The sequence below is a fragment of the Accipiter gentilis genome, chromosome 30, assembly GCF_929443795.1.
Source record: "Accipiter gentilis chromosome 30, bAccGen1.1, whole genome shotgun sequence".
NCBI lineage: Eukaryota > Metazoa > Chordata > Aves > Accipitriformes > Accipitridae > Astur > Astur gentilis.
In genome coordinates this window covers 12034359-12055163 of record NC_064909.1, presented here as the reverse complement: position 1 = coordinate 12055163, position 20805 = coordinate 12034359, and the positions used below count along the sequence as shown (strand labels likewise).

Sequence of the window (20805 nt, the reverse complement as noted above, 5' to 3'; positions counted from 1 at the left end):
AGATTGTTTGCATGGTGTAACATGCAGGTTATTGAAATAAGTATCATTTGTATCCCTCATGCAAGACAGTTATATATGGGAAGGCTTATCTTCTCTAGCTTGAGGAGTTTGGCTGATGAGGGAAAAAAACACTTTGGTACTTGACTTCACTTTTTTTTTTTGATGATGCATTCATGGAAGAAAAAAAATGGTTATTAAAAAAATGAATCTGTTATATTAACACTTGCAGTCCTGACGATCTTTTCTGCATTTTCTGCAGTATGTATGCAGCTTTTCTCAGAGAACTTGATGGTGTCACAACCCAGACATTAACTCTTTCAGTCTCTCACAGATGGTATGGAGAGAAAAGTGTAAACAACACTAAGTGGCATTGAAAATACCAAAAGTAAACTGGGATGTATCAAATCTGTCTTACAATGTTCAGTAAAAGAGAAACTGAGTAAAGATACAGCTGAATCTCAGAATAGTAGACCACTTGTCTGTACTTTTTCTGTAACAGCTGTAACTGTTTAATCACAAATTATTTATTGTGTTCTATTGAAAAAGATCTTGAGCCTTGATAAATATTGCTAAGAATGGAAAGATGGTCATGTTACTATGATGTGTCTTGGCTTAGTAACTGTATAGGACAAGAAATTCAGGTAATCTTGCCAATGTGTTGGTAGACTTGTGCAGGTGATGCATGCTCTTTGAGACTGATGTAAAATCCACTGTATTGGAATATAAAAGATCTGTGACAATAATTGTCATACTTAAAAGCTGAGTGAGTCTTTAAAAACATTAAAAACAATGCAGAGCGTAAGACTGTGATTTAGAATCATATGCAGTCAGGAGGTCAACATGTGCAAAGACAGCCTGTTCTAGCAACCTATTAGATGAATTAGGAGCATAAGAAGGTTTAAAGCTTTAAGGGAGATTATCCTGCTCTTCTCCACATGGCAGGCAGTGCTGATTAATGCTGTGTTTCTTTAATCTCAGGGTTTGTAGGTGAAAACACCCAACCAATCCCAGAAAACAACATTGGAAACAGAATGCTTCAGAGTATGGGCTGGACCCCTGGCACGGGCCTTGGACCGGACGGCAAAGGAATAGCAGAGCCAATACGAGCCGTCCAGAGACCAAAAGGACTCGGACTTGGATTTAGCTGACAGAAATGCACTCTGGCTGCCTGATAAAAATAAAGCTCAAAATTAATTTAACAAGATAAGAAAAAAGAAAAAAAAAAATAAAAGCAAACATATTATTTGTTGTGATCAGCAAATGCAGTTATTCTTCTCTTAAAGATCACTGAAGTCAATGTGCTTCACATTAGCTACACCAGCTGCAAGGTACAGCCACAGTGACAGAACCGGCAGTCAAGTCTGACTTTATAATGGTGCTAAAATATACAAAAACTTCTACTTTTTTATTTTCTGTGGTCTTAAAGTTTGTATTAAGCATAAAATTCAGTATATTCACTTTTTTTCATAAAAGCTTCTGACACAGCAGGTTTTAGTATATAAGCAAATTTTTTTTGTAACTATAATTTCATCTCGAGAGTCTTGATAAGATTTGTTGAAGGAAAATAGAACTTTTTACAGCTATTGTGTTTTCCCCCTTTTCAGGCAAAGTTTCCAAACCTGGTATTTCTAGTGTTTAACAATATTTGTGGATAAGCTGTCATTTTGCCCATAAGATATACACGTTTCCCACTGGAAGGTGATATGGTATGCAATTTTGTATGAGAGCATGAAAAATGGCTTTGTTGTCATAGGAATGCCATTCCAACACCATTATTTGGCAATGTATCACTGTCTTCCACGTTCAAGCTCAAAAGTAAAGCTTTTATATTTGTTTTTACATTTACAGGATTATCTTTTTTCAGTGAATATCTTAAAAAGTTAAAGTTTATTCTGACTTTGGATTTCCCTTTGTATTAATAATCCTCAGTGTTTCCACATTTAAGAATAGTTTAAGCTTTGAACCAGGAAATGATATTTTAAAGATGACTGTTTCAGTGTTTATATGCTCTGGGCATATTTTAAACAATGCAGTATTCAACATCGTGTTAACATTTGGTTTGTGATCATGCTGGTGCCAATGAGCCACAACCTTTAAGGATCATGAACAGAAAAAAGGGCAAGGAGAAGGATTAGGGTGGAGGAAAGGAAGGAAAAAGATACTTTGACATCTCGCAAATCTAAGCTAGCAATTTAAAATCAAGAGGGATCATTAAGTGTTTTAATCAGTATCCTAATGTATCTAATGTCAGCAGAAGCAATTTCATTAAGCCTGAACCAATCAAGTTCCTAGGGTACTTATTGGTGTGCAGTATAAAACAAATTCCACTTTAAAATTAAATGATAGGGCTGAAGGAAACTGTTGTTCAGATGGAGTAAAGGGAAAATCCTGCCCTCCTCCCCGCCCACCCCTGTAGTAGCTGGCAATATTTACGCTGGCTGCAGAGGGAACAGGATTTGATTCTCCAGTCTTTTTTTTCTTCAAGAGGAGGATGTCTCCCTTCCTCTGATACCAAACTGCAGAGAAAAATACTTTCTTGCAGATGCTTGCAAAGATATTTCCTTAGAATAAAAAAAGCACAGCTTCCTTCATGTGACTGTGAAATATAGTCATGAATTTTAAGAAGTATTTTTATTATTTTTCTTTTCCTCTCTCAACTTCACCCATTTTTCCAGAAAAATAATATGAGGAAAAGAAGTAGCAGCATTATAGCATTGAATTTGCTCAAAAGACATATTCATGCTTCCCACTGTGAGTACTGTCGGTTTGGGAACATTGTTTCACCATACACGTAGTGTAGAATAAAAGGTTAGTACCTGATATTGTTTTTAATGATAGCTGAATGCACATGTTCTCTGAGTTTCAGGAGAACTATTTATTGCTGTTTAAATACTTTATATGATTGTGTGGTTTTGCTTTTTGAAATGATAAGAAATTTTAAACAGACTTGGGATTTATAATCAATACATACACTTTTTATTGGAAGGTTTGGGGGCATAGCATAATGTGAGTTTGCCACTTCAAATATCTCTTGCACAACTAAACTGAGTTAAATACATTCCATATCCAAAGAATTTCAGGGCCACATAATTGCAAAGGGCTGAGAGCCTGGAGTTCTGCAGCTAGCAGAGGTGCCCACTTGTATAAGTGTTATTTACAATAATGAACTTGTGGCATGCTCCCATTCTTTCAATGCAATGTGCTACTGAGAGCAAGTGAATTCTAAAGACCGCTTTGTATTTTACACCACAATCAAAAAATCCTTAAAATAATTTTAAACATGAGAATTGTGAAAGTGAATCTTTAAGTTCTGATTGTTCTAGCTCTATTTGCAAAACTGTAAAGGAATATTCATTCTCGGTTAAAATTCCATTGTTTTGCTTTGGTTACAACACCTATGTGTCTTGGTCTGGAAATTCTAAGTATGGCACATACAACACTTGTTTGAAATATTTCTGTGCAATTTACTGTAGTAGTAGTTTCTCAAGAAATCAGTCTGCAGCTCCAAAAGTACTTGAAAATGTTTCCTGTTCTAAAAAGATAAGAGGGAAATAATGGATACGTGTTGAGAGAAAACCTCTTTAGCCCATTCAACTCCTTATTCATCCATTAATACAGATACAGTGAAACAGCCGACCTAGTAAACAACCATAATGGAAGAACTATTTAGTCTGCTTGGAAATCTTAGAATTTTTTTGTTTTAAATCAGTCTATTAGTGAGAAACTATTAGACATTAAGATTAGTCAAATTGATTTTGATATAGAGATAGATACACTTTGCCTGTTTTCCAGCAGGTATTCTCATAGATGCCACAGCTGACAGTCAACTTTATCTGCTAGAAGCTGTAGAACAAAATGATTTATTAAAATATTTTAATGTAGTGTTTTGAGATTTTTTTTGTTGTGGTAAAACTCCCATTCTGACTCACACTATCATTTCATTTCTGTTTTTCCACATCTCACAGGAGTGGTTTTAAAGATACTCCAGTAGTGGGATTTTGCACAGTTAAAAGTAGTGTTAAGAAACAAAACAAAAATGAATTGTACTTTTTCTCTTCTAAGCCGTTGCAATGTTAGTTGGCTTTGAAACAGGTCAAAGTACTTTCATTTATTGGGGTGGTTTTTTCTTCAGGTCTTTCCCATACCTAACTTGCAATCATACTGTGATATCTGCTATAAAGTTGGCTCACATTACTTTAAAATACATATACAAGTATTTTCAGATAATAATTCTTAATGGCTGTGACACTGAAGGGTTTTTTTTGCCTACATAGATAAATACAGGATCATCTTGTATCTAAAAGTTACCATCCATTACTTGCTAGATTCTTTCCATTTAGGTGTTTGATTAATCAGTAGCTCAGCTGTTACCATAATATTCTTCCTCTGCAGAATGTTTAGTGAAGAGAAGAGACATTATGTATTATCAGCGTTGCGTTTTGCTACATGTTCCATGGTGTCTCAAAGTTCTGTGAATTGAGCCATTAACTGTTAATAAAAGAAACCCATGAACAGTATCTTATTTTTAAATAAATACTTGTCAAAGTCAGAGAAGCGTTATCAATATGCTCATTCTAACAAGTTTGTCCCTGCATTTGTCTTTCTGCAATTAGGTCAATAATGGGTGTAGAATGGCAGTAAATAGCTAAATAATATGTATAGAATGCTTTGCTTTAACAACACAAATGCAAGATGAAATAAAATAAATAGACTCCATTCTTCATGGGTTTTGTATGTTCTTTTCTTTAAACTGCCCTTTTCAATAGCGTTGTTATTGCACGGGTGAGTACAAAAACATGCTGTTTCTAGAAAATATAATTAAGGTGGCTAATACCTTGTACCAAGCAGATGCATATTATGCTAAAGCTATTATGCTACCTTATATGTACCTTTTTACTACTACTTCTTTTCTAGGTTATTATGATCCAGCTGAAAAGGTTACACCACAACATCAGGAAATGCCTCGTTTAAGATGTTTGCAGTACTTTCTTTATCGTAGTCTTCCAAGACGTTTAAATACAAGTTCTCTTCACTAAAGAGTAAAATATGTGTATACTTTGATAACTGTGACAGGACCTTGTGCTTTCTCTTCAAACAGTTCTCCAAACCTGTTCCTCCAAGGAGAACTCGCACAACCTTTGTTTTACTTTCCCTCTTCCCATGCTCCCCAGGGCAGTTTCAGTAAAGGCATATCAGAAGTGGGGATCCCTTGCCTCTTACTCTAGAGTCAACAGACTTTTTAATTAGACTTTCATCCCTAGCAGAATTTTCAGGAGCAGTGGCATAGTTAGCACACAGCAATTGCATTAACTGAGTTACCCGCAATAGAGTCCCATACCTAAGGGCAGTGTGCGTGTTCAGTCTGAAAAAACACAGTCCAAATTATTTCTTTATCGACCTGTAGTCCAGCTGCAAAGCTAATGTAAAATGTTAAATGAGAAGATGGCATTTTAAAAGATTGTTATATGGTTTTGCTTTGAATTTTCCCTAGAAAAGGTTTTATTGTGGTCAAGTGGGTTTTTTTACAGATACAGTATTTAAGATTGGGATTTCTACACACACACACCCCCCAACACGACCTCTCTATACCAGAAAAAGTCTTGGAGGAGGTGCAGCAATTCCAGCATGGATATTCTTCTTGCCTCAAGCGGGGGGGGTCGCTAAAAAAACTATGTAAAAACTTTACCAGTGTAGATTGATACAAGCTGTATCTACTATCTGCTAAGCTTTTGACCAGTTGAGTTTGACCAGTAAAACTATCAACAACGTTTTTAATGTAAGTGTGCTTTAAGTTGTAGTGGAAAACTTTACAAAAGCAACGAAAGTTTCATGATTGACTGGTAGTAAGTAACTCTAGTGGAAATGTTTGGGCTTCCTATGGTTCTCTTCTGTCCTATGACAAAACAGATGCTGGAGGTGTTTTGACCTTGATGGTATATTGCTTGTATTTGAATATTCAATCTTTAAGTAAAAAAGGCTGAAAATCACTGCAATTCTGTAAACTTGATCTTCTGCACCTATGAGAACTGTGCTTATTAACAGCTGTGAAAAGTGGTTTGTATTAATAAGAGGTATTCCATCTCTAGAAAGTTACAATTTTGGTCTGCTTATAGTGTTGTTATGATTAATTTAAGTACTGAGGAGCCTGACTTCTGAAACTGTGAATATAAGTCATTAGTCTCTGAGGAATGTATGTTTTATTGTAATATATTTACACTGATTAAATATGCGAGCTTATTAAAATACTATCTTTCAGAATATTTGATCATAGGTATGCTCAGTTTAGTTGTGTCTTGTCCTTAGTGTTGTCTTTCATCCTTAGTATTCGTCCATTTTTCTGAAAAGGTATAATGCTATATATGTTTTAAGTGATAATACCCAATGTTTTCTCTCTTAAAGTGTAATCTCATGTATGTGCTTAGTGATGCCATTCAAGATTTTCTATCATTTCTACTAGTCTAGTGAGGTTGCTTTTCAGTACCTCCCTAGGCCAGTTTTCTGAATGGCCTACTGTTGCCTTTGTCAGTTGTTGTAAGAGATTTTGACACTGAAAACTTCAAATTTCTTTAGCCTGGGCAGGCTGTCGTATTGGCCCCTCTCTTTCCTGTGGTCCCAAGCCTATGAAGTCTGGCAGATATGTGATACTTTCTGCACATAAATATCTCCATTGACTTCAAGATGTGAAGTACTACATAGGTCTAAAAATAAACATGCATGCAAGTGTTTGCAGATTGGGGCCTTAACTTCTTTCCCTGTAAAAGATACCGGTCCTAAATTTTCCATGGCATCAGAGTTCCCGCAGACCCTTGGAGTCAGCTGCCTCTTGGCTGGATAGTGCTGGCCCATCTTCAGCGTGGAGTTTCTTTAGAGCACCTGTTTGGCTGCTCTAACGTATAGGTGGCTTGTGGTTAATGTCGGTCTATCTGTCCTTTCAGTACCAAACGCGGTACATCCCAGCAGTGCAGGGAGTCAGGGTGCCGTTTCAGTCTGCAATCTCTCCATTTTGCACAGCTCGAAATAACACACAACGAACTGCTCAAACCAGGCTGTCTGGGCCGCAGCTGACACCATCAGGCCGTCAGTCTAATAATACTGGGTAGTTGATTCTGCATGTGTTATATAGTCTTTCATTCCAGCAAAGTAACAAGAAAAGGGGGGACGGGACATGACTATAAAATGTTTTCAATTCCAAAAGGCTATAGCAGAAAAGTATGAATTGTAGATAATGGAAGGGATCAAAATCCCTTCTGAGGCTATGATACAATGAGAAATTTGAAATCTCTTGTAAATTTAGGGGCAGGCAAGTAAGGGAAAACATCCATCAGAAGTATGCAGAAGGAAAATGTAAATTCCTAAGTAATATTTTCTCCAATTTACAAAAAAGTGTCAAAGTGTTTGGCAAAACAGACTCAGTGTTTTGACCCGCCTTTGAAGGATGCTGGCAGTTTTGGTACCTAAGGTAAGTTAAACTTCTCATGCATCTACTGCTTTGAATCCTTCAAACTTTCTCAGTGAGTCAGCTTATTCTACACTTGTCCGCTCTCAGACTTCCTCCATCTTCTTCTCAAGCATCTCATATTGTTGGTGCTGGACCTCATATTGCTCCCTGCTTGTCCATTTCCAAGAGGGGGTTTTTTCTGCTTTAATGAGCTTGGGTTTTTTTCATTTGGCTTCCTTGGAAATTGCCTATAATGCGGTTTCAACTTATTATCCTATAAGGTAGATTTAAGTGGTGCGAGGAGATTCTTTGAAGTATCAGGACAAATGGGTTTTGGTTTTCCTTCCATAAAATGTTTCTGCATTTAGATCGTTGATTTCTCTGAAGACCCTTACTGCTGTTGACCGTACTCCCATTGGTTTCTCTCTTGCGTGAACTTGGCAGTTTTCTTACAGAATATTGTTGTGGAGGGCACAAGAATTTTTACAGTTGCATTTGCAAGTACGCAAATTTTCAATTTTGTGCTTTTGGTTTCAAGTCTTAAGAGTTAAGTTTGAATTCCACATGAGTTGCCTTATTTTTTTCCAAAATGTTCCAGATTACCTCAAGTATCTAAATGTTCTGCCATTTGTGAAGAAAGTGGAGCATTTATCTAAAATTTTCTGAATGCCAAATTCTCAGTATATGTGATGCTGGCCCTCTCATTTCTGGTAGTAATAGATATGATCTACAACATAAACCATACATATATGTAAGTATAGTTAATACAAGACGTAAAAATGTTATGAACAAGAATACCGGTGTGATACTCAGTATGTTAATTGGATTAAACTCAAATACTTCCAGTATCTGAGAGAACACTTTAATAATCTGTTACAGATTTCTTTTTTATATGCCATGGTATGCCTTATTACTGAAATGAGAGATTTTGAGAGTGAAGCAATAATAATTTTAAGGGTTTTCTTAATATGATGTAAATAATAAGTAACACAATTACCAGGTTGCCTTTATACTCATTGTAGCGTGTAAGTTGATTTCTTTTTCATCTTCTTTTTGTCAGCGAGCATATGAATGCTAGTGAATTACAGTTCTTACTAACTGAATTTGGGCAATTTCTACCCATTACCCACAAAGATAGGTCAGCTGCTAAACAGTAGCTCTTGGCCAGGAATTCGATAGAACAAGAAGTCTGGGCAGGAATGTTGCCACTTGCAAGAGTGTTGGAACAGAAGAATTTGCTATCTAGAAACTCCTCTCACCTTTTCAGCCTCTGTGTTGTACTTACCTGCAGTTTTCCCAGTAGGCACGGGGTTTTCCATGATGAAGGTTCATGGAGAAATGGTGTAGGTATTCAGACCTGCAAACTAGTTTCAGCACTTGATATTTGCCTGTTACACACGTTTATTGCTAATACTGAGAAGTATTCCTCCCGTAGCTGGGTTGTCTTTTGAACACCCAGGGCCATGAACGCTACTCGGGGCTTCTGGAGAGCTGGTAGTAGCGGCACTTTGCACTGGGTAGGCTGCCTCTGATTATGACTCTCTCTCTCTGGCTTAGATTTCATAGAATAGAATCTGTATTTGCACAATGGTGTGCCAAATTCATGTCTTCAGAGGAAAAAAATCCAGTCCTTAGAATCAAGCTACTTTCATACCCTATCTAGACTCCATATTCATCCAAAAAGTAAGAAATTTTGTGTCAGAGAATGTTTATTCAGCAAAATCTAATGTTTTGTGGAATTGTGCCTTTTCCAATAAACTGTGGCCAAGATGCAGTGTGTTCCACGGGTTATTCAGAGGCCAGATTGCCACCATCTTCAGCTCTGGCTTTACCAGGCCCCCTCCATAGGCCAACTGCTCAGAGTCAGGCTTCCTCCTGGAAAATTAAAGAGCCTGGAAGCCTTGACAATTTGCAGCCCCTGAAACCTTCTGGCTTCAGGCCCCGCAGCGAGGAGGTCTCACAAAGTCTCTCCAAACTTGCACGATCCCCATCACAGAGCAAAGACCTGGAAAACCTGAAATCGCCGCGTGGCTTTTGTACTTCTGGCATAGCCCAGTCGCTGGAGGCTGCCCTGGCACCAGTTTCCACACTCCCAGTTCAGGAGGGCCTGGGTGAGGAGGCTGGGGAGGGAGGACTGCCCAGGCTTCGTGCCGGGGAGCTGCGACGTGGGCAGGTGTAGAGACTCCGGCTGTGCGGCAAGGTCTTGGAGCACCAGCTCAACCAAGTAAGTACGTTTCGAAAAACGCGTTCTTGTTCTGCAGCTTCTTTTGGAATTGTTGCGATGGCCTGTGAAGGACAGCATCTGCCGCTGTCCCCAGAAGTAACCACGTTACCTGTTGTTACTGCAAAAGTAAAAGTATCGGTTGTCTTTGCCATGAGAAGTTTGGGTTGTGCCGCTTCTCGACCACCGCAGCCCCAGCGGCCGCTGTTCTGCAGCGTGGTCTGTGGCCGCTCACCCTGCGGCCCAGTGGCACGTTGGCTCCGGTGGGACAATCGCTTCAGGTTTAAAGAAGAGCCAGCACCAGTTTCTGAGACATGTTGTCATAGGTAGCATCCTGATAGGGGCAGGCTTGGACTTCCCAGAAGGGTCACATATGCTGATGATGGAGTTTGGTAGCCACTACCACGGGTTTTTGTTCCTGGCGCGGGCTGCCATTTTACTATGGAACAGCGCATCTGGTTCATCTGGGAGGTTCGTACATTTGGCATGCAGGATCTGTTACAGGTGCAGATTTTTAGGCAGTGGCTTGAGAGAGATCGCTCCCAATGAACCGCTGCAAGACTAACTGGACTGGACCATGAAAAAAAGGTTACAGTGTCATGGTGAGGAAAGTACCCTGTGGTGATTTTTGCCACCATCCAGCATAGTGGGTGGCTGAATAATTTTGGCCAGAACCACATCACTGCGCTGTCTGTAGGGATTGGCGCTCGGAAGATCTCGCGATGTACGGAAAGAGAAGGGTTAAAGGAGGCAGGATGACCGACAGTATATAAGGGCTTGACGCAGTTGAATAAACGCCATTTGCAGCATCCTCATATTGGTGTCAGTGCTCTGTGGCCCAGGGTATGATGAACCCTGTGCCGAGTCCCACGGGGTAATCAGACGAATGTCTACAGCTGTCTTTGGACCTGGCGAATCAAAAAGGCAAAGTTAAAAAAAATTACCAAAAAAAATAAAGAATTTCAGTTTACTTACTGTGTAGTTGAGAAAATGAACTTATTTGCCTGTATGTGTCTACACAAACATGCACGTGTGCATGCATATAGATGTAGATCTCTACAGAGAATGGTGTAATACATAAAACTAGGAAAACAATACTTAAACACTAGGCCATTTGTTAAACGGTCACCCCACATACCTCACAGAAGTGTGACAAAACCTCTGGTTCTGCTGAGCCTGCGTTACTTAAAAGGGGTGAGTTGCTTCTATGAAAGTCAATAAATCTGCAATGTATTGTTTCATATTCTGTCATTATGTAAACCTAGCCAGGTTTTTTTAGTTGTCTTCTTCCTAATCAGTGGTAAAGTGCATTTAATAGCTCACTTAAGGTGTCATCCATTACTATGAGTTACTGTTAGAACTAATTAATAGAGCTGAAATTATTTTGTAATGAGAAATTGAAGTATTGCAGTGTTAAAAAAAATTACCATTCATAGCTAATTAACGTTTAACAATGCAAATAAGCTGATAATTATTTTTCAAGCCATAGAAAAATTCTGTGACACTTTATATACTACCTTTGTGATCCTAATTGTTTCTGAAAAATACCTTTAGAGAGAAATAGTCTGAAGAAATTTCCCTGGGTAAAAGGCAGTTTCTGAAGTGCACAGTGAATGAGAGCTCTCCTTTTGTTTGTGTGGGCCTGCATTCAGCAGCTATTTCTTACAGTAAATACTGATGAAGAGAAGGAAAAAGTAAAGGTCATGAAGGTAGGTGGAAGGGGAAATTACGTGGGATCTTGGCCAAAATTTCCTGGCTGCTCCAAGTCAGTTGTTCTTCTCTTCAGCTACTGTAGGTATTATAAATGTGGCCCCGGTGAGCTGACATTGTTTGGATCCTTTGCGAGAGAAGATGCTAACAGCAAGCAAACACGAAATTCCTAAAATGTATTTTTAGGTCATATACATGGTAAAGAAATGCAGTTAAACCACCCAGAAACAAAAAGGAAAAGGGAAAGCTGACCTTGTGTGGCAGTGTGAGGCATGTGAGGTCACAGTCCCCCAGAAATCAAGATGTTATTTTTTCTTTCCAGATTTCGTCACTTTGGATGTTACTTGAAGCAGGAGTTTTCAGAGGAAGCATTAAATTGTTGGTGTCCGTTTGTGGCCAGCCTGCTGCCGCGGGCATCGCCTGCTGGTCAGGCAGGAGTCGCTGCAGGCGCAGGTGGAAGTTTTCTTCTGTTCTGTGGCATTTTTCACCCATTTTTCACTACCAGTTCAAGTACATATTAAAATCTCTTCTGCAATGGTGCAAGCTGCCACTTTCTCGTCACTGTTAACTTTGGTAAATGAAATATGCTGTTACTCTGTTTAGATTTTTAACCCAACTTCATAATCTTTATTATATTTTAAGATGTCAGTTTAATGTGACAAAAATTTTGTTTTTATGAAAAGTTTTCCTGAAAGCATTCAGTTTTTGCTGGGTTGTTTTGGTTTTGGTTTTTTTTGAGTCAACTGGTAATAAATACTATTTTATTTAGTAAGTCTATGATAATATGTGATCAACTGGCAAATGAATCGCAGAGGGTCCTGCTGGTGTCCCACTACGCACAGACTCATTACGTTGTACGCCTTACCTTTTAAGTAGATCCCAGTTTCACTCCAGCAAGACAGTGCTACTAGCTGCCAAGGGTACTCTTGCCACTTTTGGTTTTATTTGTACACTAGAGTTGTCTTCTGCCTTTGAGTTGTCAGACAGCGTAAATCATCCTCTGGTTCGCAGACACCGCCCTCTCAGCAGCACAAGAGCGTTCTTTGATGGTTCGTGAATTTTCCTGCAGAACGTGGGGCATTTTTCATCATCCCGCTCTTGGCTGCCCCTTCTCCCCAAGTATGGACCTTTCCTCCAGGACTCTCCACTGCTGCTTTTTTACTGTTGAAGTTGTGGTCTGCAAAATGGTATCAACCCATCTTTCTTAGAAATGGATTTGAATTTTTTTTTTTGGTTTCGACCTCGGATGAGGCCTTGTGATTATGTCCTATATGATCTTCTGGGAGTCTCCCATAATACTGTATGTTTTGCTGAAAGCCATGGCTTCCGTTTGTGTATTATCTTGCAAAGTTTTACCTGGAAATCTTCACCCATTTGTGTCTGATGGTCCTGTGCCAGAGGAAAGGAAAAAGAACCGTGAAGGTAATATTTTATTTTCTTAATTAATTATTTTAAATTGAAATTATTAATTGATGGAAGAGGAGTTCCAAGTCAAGGCTTCTGAAAGTTGGGGGTTGGCAGAATTGGGCCTCGAAGCAGGTGCATGCCTCAGTCGGCACGTGAGTCACATAACCTCTAAAACCAGGGGGGGGAAAACTTGTAGACCAGCAGCAGGTTACTGTGCAAAGGTTTTCCTCCATCAGGAAGGTCTGGAACAGCGCTTACTGATGTTTTCATCGTTCTGTATGCTGATTTGATGATTAAAATACTCATCCCATTCCAAAAGTCAGCCTATCTTTGGTCAGTATTTTATACAAATTTACGCTAAATGTTTAATAACCAGTGTGGCTATCGTGGTTGAAGGTTGTGATTTTTATGGATTCCTTTGCCAACTTTGATGGATATTATTATGAGGCCCTACCTGGGTGGTTTTCATATCCACTGAGCGGTCCCATGCTCTGCTCCCCACGCTCTCCAGGACCGAGCGCAGGCTGGCTGCCTGCCCCTGCTTTGGGCCCCTAGCAATCAATTTCCCCACTTGGCTCAGAACAATTATTGATGATAGTTTGAGCACCTCTCAGGCTAAAATTTGTGGGTGTTTTACAATTGAGCATTTTTTCATGTTATTTTAATAGATATTTAAGAAATGTAGCATGAAAAATAACACTTTCAGCAGGTTTATTCTCATGTCTTGCCTGTTGTGTTTATCATCTTGCAATGATCGTGTCTGAAAATCTTACCTGTGTGTGTTACAGAGCAACGCAACAATTTAGGGAGGGAGATTTTCAGGGCGGTCAGTAGTTGAAGTGCAAAAATTTTTGCAACTCGCACCTCTAATATAGCTATAGAATATCAAATGACTTAAGTTATGGGTATAATTGTAGCAATTCAGACTGCACGCCACGGAGCGTGGGTGCTTCCACGTGTTTTAATTTCTAAATACGATTTTACAAAAGGAGGGAGAAGGCTGAGAAACGTTCCTGTCGTGGCTGTTACGCTCTTGTGTTTCTCCATTCCGCCCGTTAACAACTACACTAGCAACAAGCAGCAGATTTTTTTCCACTCTGTGAGTAATTGTCTGCACAGCAGTGACAGATGTGCAATATAGCAGCTTCTTCAGGAAAAAATTAACAGTTTGTCCAGCATGTCAGCTCGCTCTTTTTAGTGCTTCGGAGGTCTTGGCCCCATTATGGATGATTTAGAAATTGAGGCAAGCTAAGACCAGCTGCCTGGGTTGAAAGCCTTAGTTAGTAGCCCTCATCTGCATTCCAGTATTCGCTTACATCTAGAAATTGGTAGGGCCCCTCTGGCCACAAGATGAGTATGGGCTGACAATGCCTTGATTTGTTGAGAGAGAGAATAAATGGGTTTTTCAGAAGATGAGGAAATATCACCATTACTGGCCAATTTACAGCATTTTATCTGTTCTTCAAACATGTCACTTTTGTTATTGTTGCATGGTAATTACATAGTGAAACGGAAAGAAAACAAATTCTGGTTACATATTCAGATGGATTGCAAAATCATATAATCCTGATAAATGCCCATTTATGATACACACGGATGAAAGGTTCATTTTAATTTTGAATAGCTAGCACAGCCATAAATAGGATATAGGATTAGATCCCACAGAATCTGATTACCTAAAAGCAAATAGTATTTTTCTTCACTTTTTTCATAACCAGGAAATTCAGTGTGTGCAGGGTATTTAAATAAGCAGGTTTTCCATAAAAATATATGAAGTAAATAGTTTAATTTCTGTATTTTAAATATAATCATTTAGAACTATTCAGCTAAGTTTTTTTTTTTTAAGTACTCATTTGTAAAAAGACATCAACCCATCAATATTGCTGAGAAAGATATCTCACAGCTGTACTCTATTGCAAGCTATACATTTATGACAAACAGAAGCAGCTTTGCTTATTGCATATCTGGTGCAACAAAGCAAAAGAGGGTCAGTATTGTGCATATACTTTGAATTGCAACTGTTACACCTTCTTAACAGTTTTAAAGTTTCAGGGCAAACGATGAATTTAAGAAGCAAGTTCTGACAAAACACCGGGAAGCCTGCAATTTTGGCAATAGCTTTCACACATGAATCATCGTCTAAAATACGGGAAGCTCCATTTTCCTCAATGGGAAGGCACGAGGAAAGGAATGGTGTGAAAATACATGCATGTATTAGCAGAAAGCTGTGCAGTTGATTCCTGATTGCTACAGAGGTGAAAAGAAACTGCTTTGTAAAGCCTTCTGCTTCATAAACCCTTGGTGTCCAAATTATCTTCACGAGATGTTGTCTTCTCGACTTTAAGGAGGGTTTGCCATTGCTTTGAGAAGAGTAGGGATGGCAGAGAAGGGAACACCCAGGAAGTTTTCATCGAGTCCCCTCTTGGTTCCCGACCCATGAGCAGAAGTCCTGGTCCATGAAGGGAAGCCAAACTCGCCGAGTCCTGCCAGCTTGGTTGCAGAAAGGGCCACCTATAGATTGCACATGCTTCTGAAAGGAGAAAGATTTGAAAGCTTCAGCTTTGGATACGTCCAAGTATGTTGCCACAGGGTTCTAGGTCAGCCTTCATGTTAGATGTTATGTTCTGGAGCAGAGAGTTAATGAAGATGGTTAATCGAAATTCTCTCTTCAAGGAATATAATTAGGCCCCTACTGAACATTTCCCTGTGGCAAAGTCTAGCCTGATTTTTTTTTTTTCCAATGTTTTTACTCAAATACATCATAAATGTAAGTAGGTACCAGCAATCTGAGCAACCAGACCTCTGTTGGGTCTGGTCTCAACTGATTAAATTGTATCTGCCTGCACTTGTCCGCCATGTAATCATTTAAAGGTTTACAGTTTGGGATCGGTTGTTACAGTTCAGTTTAGGGCTACAATAAGCCTGATGTTATCACAGGTACGTATTACCTGAATGACTGGTATCGTTCTCTTCCTCAACCTTACACTGTACTTGTAATAATTTAACTTTTCTTCTCCTTCTTGGCAAGTCCTGAATCTATATATAGCTATTGACAAGACTGGTACCAATGAAAGATTTCAAAGGGCAACTTTATTGTGGGTCAAACTTTCTGGTAGTGGGAGAGGGAATATATAAAAAGGCTAATCTCTGGGAAGCAGCGATAGATGCTGTTGCTTCGGACATGTGAAGATGAACTTCCAGTTTTTTAGGGATCCCTGTATGGAGGTGGCCAGCGGGTGGTGTGATGACTTCAGGTGTGGTGACGAGTCGAAGAGCTGTTGTTCAAGATTTCGGAGGGAACTGAATGATGATCTGAATTACATTCTTCTGTGGTTTTACAGCAGGTGTACTGGAAAAGAGTCTAAAATACCCTTTCCATGTTCTTGTCATAAAGTCACTTTCATAGTTCTCTGCCCCTAACTGAGTTTTCTTATCACTTTAGCATTGACTAACTTTTCTCATAAAAGGTTTTTTCATGCACTTCTGGGTAAAGTAGTGGCAAATGTGCAAAATGGCTACAAGAAGCATATCCTGGGAGACGTATCCGTAAGATAAATTGCAGCAGTTGGCTGAAGGCATTCAGATACAGTAAGCGCATTTGCTACAGTTTTGATTGCTCGGTTCAATCTCAGAGCATTAAGTATGTGCTATTTTTTGTTAATTTACCTTCTAAATCCCTTCTGAATATTGTGACACAGTGCTCGTGAACAGCAGAGACTAGTAATACTCATTCCTCTGCCACAGAAGGAACTACCCACAGCCTGAAATCCATCCCCTGTGCAAGTATTCAGTCTTCAACAAAGTGCATTCACCCTCATAGGTACATAGGAGGACTTGGAAACCCCAGTGCTGGTGCCTGCTCTTTCCCAGAGTGAAAAGCGTGTCCACAGCCTACGTGATGACATATCCATCCACCACCACCTTCTCCTCCGCACACTCGCTCGTGTCCACATCCGTGACTGCGGCAACGTCTGCCTTATGAGAAGTGACCCCTCCTCTCACCGCTCGTTGTGGCGGGGCTGCTGTGTCCCTCCTTAGCAGACTTTCTAATGTGACTCACCAACAAAACCGTTGTTGTCCCAGTTGTCTTGAAATGATGTGGGGGATGTTCCAAAAATGGACTTGCTGTATTTTCTCTCTGTGAGTGTGCATGTGCGCATATGGAAAAAGCAGCATTTTAATTGAATGCCACGTAGAAAAGTTTTTCATTTCAGCCTTCAGCAGTTACTCAGTATGATGTGATATATGCACACTCAGAAGAAGAATAGTATACAACAAAGTGAAGATTTCCGCTTTGGTGAATCACTGGCTTGTTTTTCCCCCCTCCCATTCAGACTGAAGATTTCCTACTGCTTTACACGTACTAAGCAGAGTGTTAAGATGTAGCTACATGCTGCTGTAGCCTGACTTTAAGCAAGCATCCAAAGTGGCTGTTGAAATCTGAATAATATTTGGTCATCACCTTGAAAAAGACGACAGTTTTGCCATGAGCAAAATTATGAAGAAGTCCTCCTTTAATTATTATTACTATTATTATCATCCTGAATTTCTTAGTGGCACTGAACCTTCCATAATATGCAGCCATCTGGTACAATTGCTTCCAAATACAGCCTTACATTTGATTGTAGGGTCTGGAACATCAGCCTGTAGGAATGTGCTGCTAAAGCATATTCCCTTACTGTCGGATGCTGAACAAATGTAGGATGTTGCAGTTTACTCAAAAGCCCTAATTTTTCATATTTTAGGAATATCCATAACAGGTGGTATTGTGTAGACAATACTCCAGGAAGGCAAGGAGAAAGCCACAGCAAATTCCAACAAAGCTGAAAGCATAGCGAGGATGTGGATGTACTTCATGTATAATTAAGGTGAAGTGCAGTTATCTTGAGGGTCCTTAAAATCACTTGTTGATTAGAAAAAAATGCTCTTGTACTGGGAACTGGTATAAGGTCACTAAAACAGAGCTCAACAAACAGAATTAAAACTATACCATCTTTGTGTTAGTAATAGAGTAGGTAATATAGAGTTAGGAATAGAAAAGGAGCTTCCCCACCTCTACCAGCTCCAGCAGGGAAAGGTCTGGTGCAGTCAGAAAGAAATACAAGGCTGGCACAATCCCCAAAGCTGGGAAGCACTGACGCTGCTGCTCCTTAGCCTCTGCAGCAGGACAAGGGTGCCAGAATGCCCTCCAGCCCTTTTCCTACAGCAGCACGCTTGGAGCAGGTCAGGGATATGTCGGTACGTACAGGTAAATGGCACTCATCTGCAGAACAGTTTCTCACTTCTTAATGCCCAAGGAGTAGCCAAGTGCATAGCATATAAGGGTTTGCATTCCTATTCCCAAAGCCACCACGTTTTTGCATGGGTAGCATTGTGTTTAAGGGACTATTTTGGAGATGTAGTTAGGGATGACACCAGGCTTTCACTGGAACCTCAGTGAAGTCATTTAGTCTCTCTGTGATGCAATTCTCCCAGAGAAAACCCAAATTATTCTTATGCATTAGTTGTCTTCACATCCCTTTGTGTCTTGTTTTCTGTAGGTGTTTCAAGGTGTAACATTAATCCAGCTCAAACGCAATGCGGTCAACGGGTTTAGGTCAATTGTATTACCATTCTCCCCTTAATATTTTTCTTTGCACTTGTCAGCATCCAGATGCTTAAGAGAAGATGTAACAGTTATCTTTGTGAAAGTCAAGGCAGGCATACGGGAGCGTGGTGGTCCAGAGTAATTGGCTACACTGATCATAACACATAGTTCAGTTAAATGGTTGATGGCTAATGTAGAAGTTGCTGCTCGTTTTGTTTGGAACTTGTGTCTTCAACCTGCCAATTCAGTCATCATTTCCTATGACATGTTGTTTATGTGACTAGTGAATATGGCAGTTTTTAAGGCAAAGCCATTTTCATAAGCTATGTGGTTAATCCAGAATGTAATATATAAACTATTAAAACACACCTGGATCAAAGCGCTGCCTAGTTCCCAAGTCCTATGTACCTTGTACCAACATGCAAACACCTGAAAAGTGCCATCATCAGCTTTGAATAGAGACAGCCAGCTGGTTTTTTCCCCCAGGTGTGGACTTCACACCCGTAACCTGAATTAGTTTGCTAAACCTGCATCCGACTCTTCGTTCTTATGTGGCACCTTTTGGTTAATAGGGTAACCTCCTGTTTAGTATGAGTTGTAATATCCTTCAGCAACAGAAGGCAAAGGTAAAATAAACCTTCAGAGGTTCCGGTACTTGCCGGGTGATCTCACTGGCGCGCGTTAGTGACAAACTACGACAACCCTCCTGGGGTCCTATATGCGCTCGTGGATCTGTTGCAGGTTGCAGATTTTTATCTCCGCTGCCGTGCAGCCGTGGGTGACGCTCCTGGGGCACGGGGAAAGAGGGTGCTTCTGGTGGGGGGGTGTTCCGTCGGCCCACCCAGGCACATGAGTGAGCGCTGGCTGATGGAGGCAGGATGGGGAAAAGAGCCCGGGCTGCTGCGTCGTTCAGCGTCGTCACTTGCTATTTAAAGAACAAATGCTGCAGCCTCGGATTGAAGGGACGTGGCACCTGGCTGCTGGAAGGACCCGGTTCCTTTTCCATAACAGCAGTCATCACTGCTGGTGACAGATCACAACAAAACTGAATAAAGGCAACAGCTATTTTTCACGCTGTCCTCTGCCATTCCCTCCCGTAAATAGCAAGGGTTTGTATGTTAATGTTTCTATTGTTTTAATATTCTTGTTTTCCTCATTTATATTCGAAGGTATTATTGTTAGTGCCAACTCATTTGATTTATTATTTAGAGAAAGCACTTGTTCAAAAAGTCAGCACTGGATATTAAATGATGATTGCTTGCAATGAATTTCTTCTTAACATCTGCAAAGACAATTTTGCCTTTTCTTCTTCCACTTAACTCTAAATGAGAGATCTTAAGCATAGTTAAATAGGATTCATAATATTGTACTGACTGAAAATCATCTTGAAATGGGGTATGTGAAGGCAAAAATAGTTATCCACATACAAAGCCTTCTTCCATCTGAATTTAAAAAAAGAAGGAAGGGGAGAATGTTTTCTCTGGGTGTACGTTGCTATTCCTGATTACATATGTGGTGAAGAGAGAGGAAACTCCAGGGTCAGGGCCACAGGTTTACTGGAGATACGGATCTGACCCATTGACTTCCCCTTCCTTTCCCCAGGTCTCAGGCTGTTGAAAATAATGCTTTAGTGTGTGATTAGCAATTGGAAAAAAAAAAATACATAAAATAATGCAAGTATTTTTTGTACTCTTAACTATATGCTACCTAAAAATACAGCCAAAGCCCGTTGGACTCAAGAGAAAATTTCCAATTGTATCGGATTCATATTCACTAAAAAATTTTTTGCCATTATTATTTTTTGGCCAAGCAAGTAACATCTCAGTAACCTTTCTGTTAGCATCAGTGCCGTGATAAAGAAGTAAGATAATGCCTCCATATTATCATATTAATTTTCATTTTTACACAGCTGCTTTAAAAATTCTTGTGCAAGCAGAGCTGCTGAAGGCACTTCATTTCATTATCCTTGAAAAACAAACATGAAAGTAGCTGTAAATAGAGGTGCAATTTAGATGTTCACTGCCACTAGCCAGGTTACAAAGATGGACAAAATGAGAAATAAAGAGAATTAAACTACAGATTTAATTAAAGATAATCATCAAGGAGGCTGGTAAAACAAACAAGTATATTATTTTTCAAATGTCCTAACATGAAGTGTATGAAGAAACCAAACTTTTTAGCAGTGCTTTCATGATTCTTTTTTGTAATACAACTCTTTTTCCACGAATGGGAAAATACTACTGGGTAACAAGTGAGTACATTGATGTCCTACTTTTTTTTGGGGGGGGGGGGGGGGGGGGGCGGGGAATTAAGCAACTTTGGTTTAAAATAGATGGCTCCTTTAAAAAGTACAGCCATAGTAAAATACTGAAGCAGAAAATAGTTTCTGGCATAGGGTGCAGCATTGTATTTCTGAATATATTATTATGAAGCTAATTGTCA

The 20805-nt window shown here is 39.6% G+C and overlaps 1 protein-coding gene across 1 annotated transcript in view; it reads left to right on the top strand.

Moving 5' to 3' along the window:
* The window catches only part of GPATCH2 (G-patch domain containing 2), a 129932-nt gene extending 125216 nt beyond the window's left edge, over window positions 1-4716 (top strand). The window contains exon 10 of the mRNA XM_049833514.1: window positions 979-4716. Within this exon, the coding sequence (XP_049689471.1) occupies window positions 979-1148 (170 nt within the window). The 3' untranslated portion in view covers window positions 1149-4716. The remainder of the gene's footprint in view (window positions 1-978) is intronic.
* Window positions 4717-20805: the final 16089 nt, after the last annotated feature.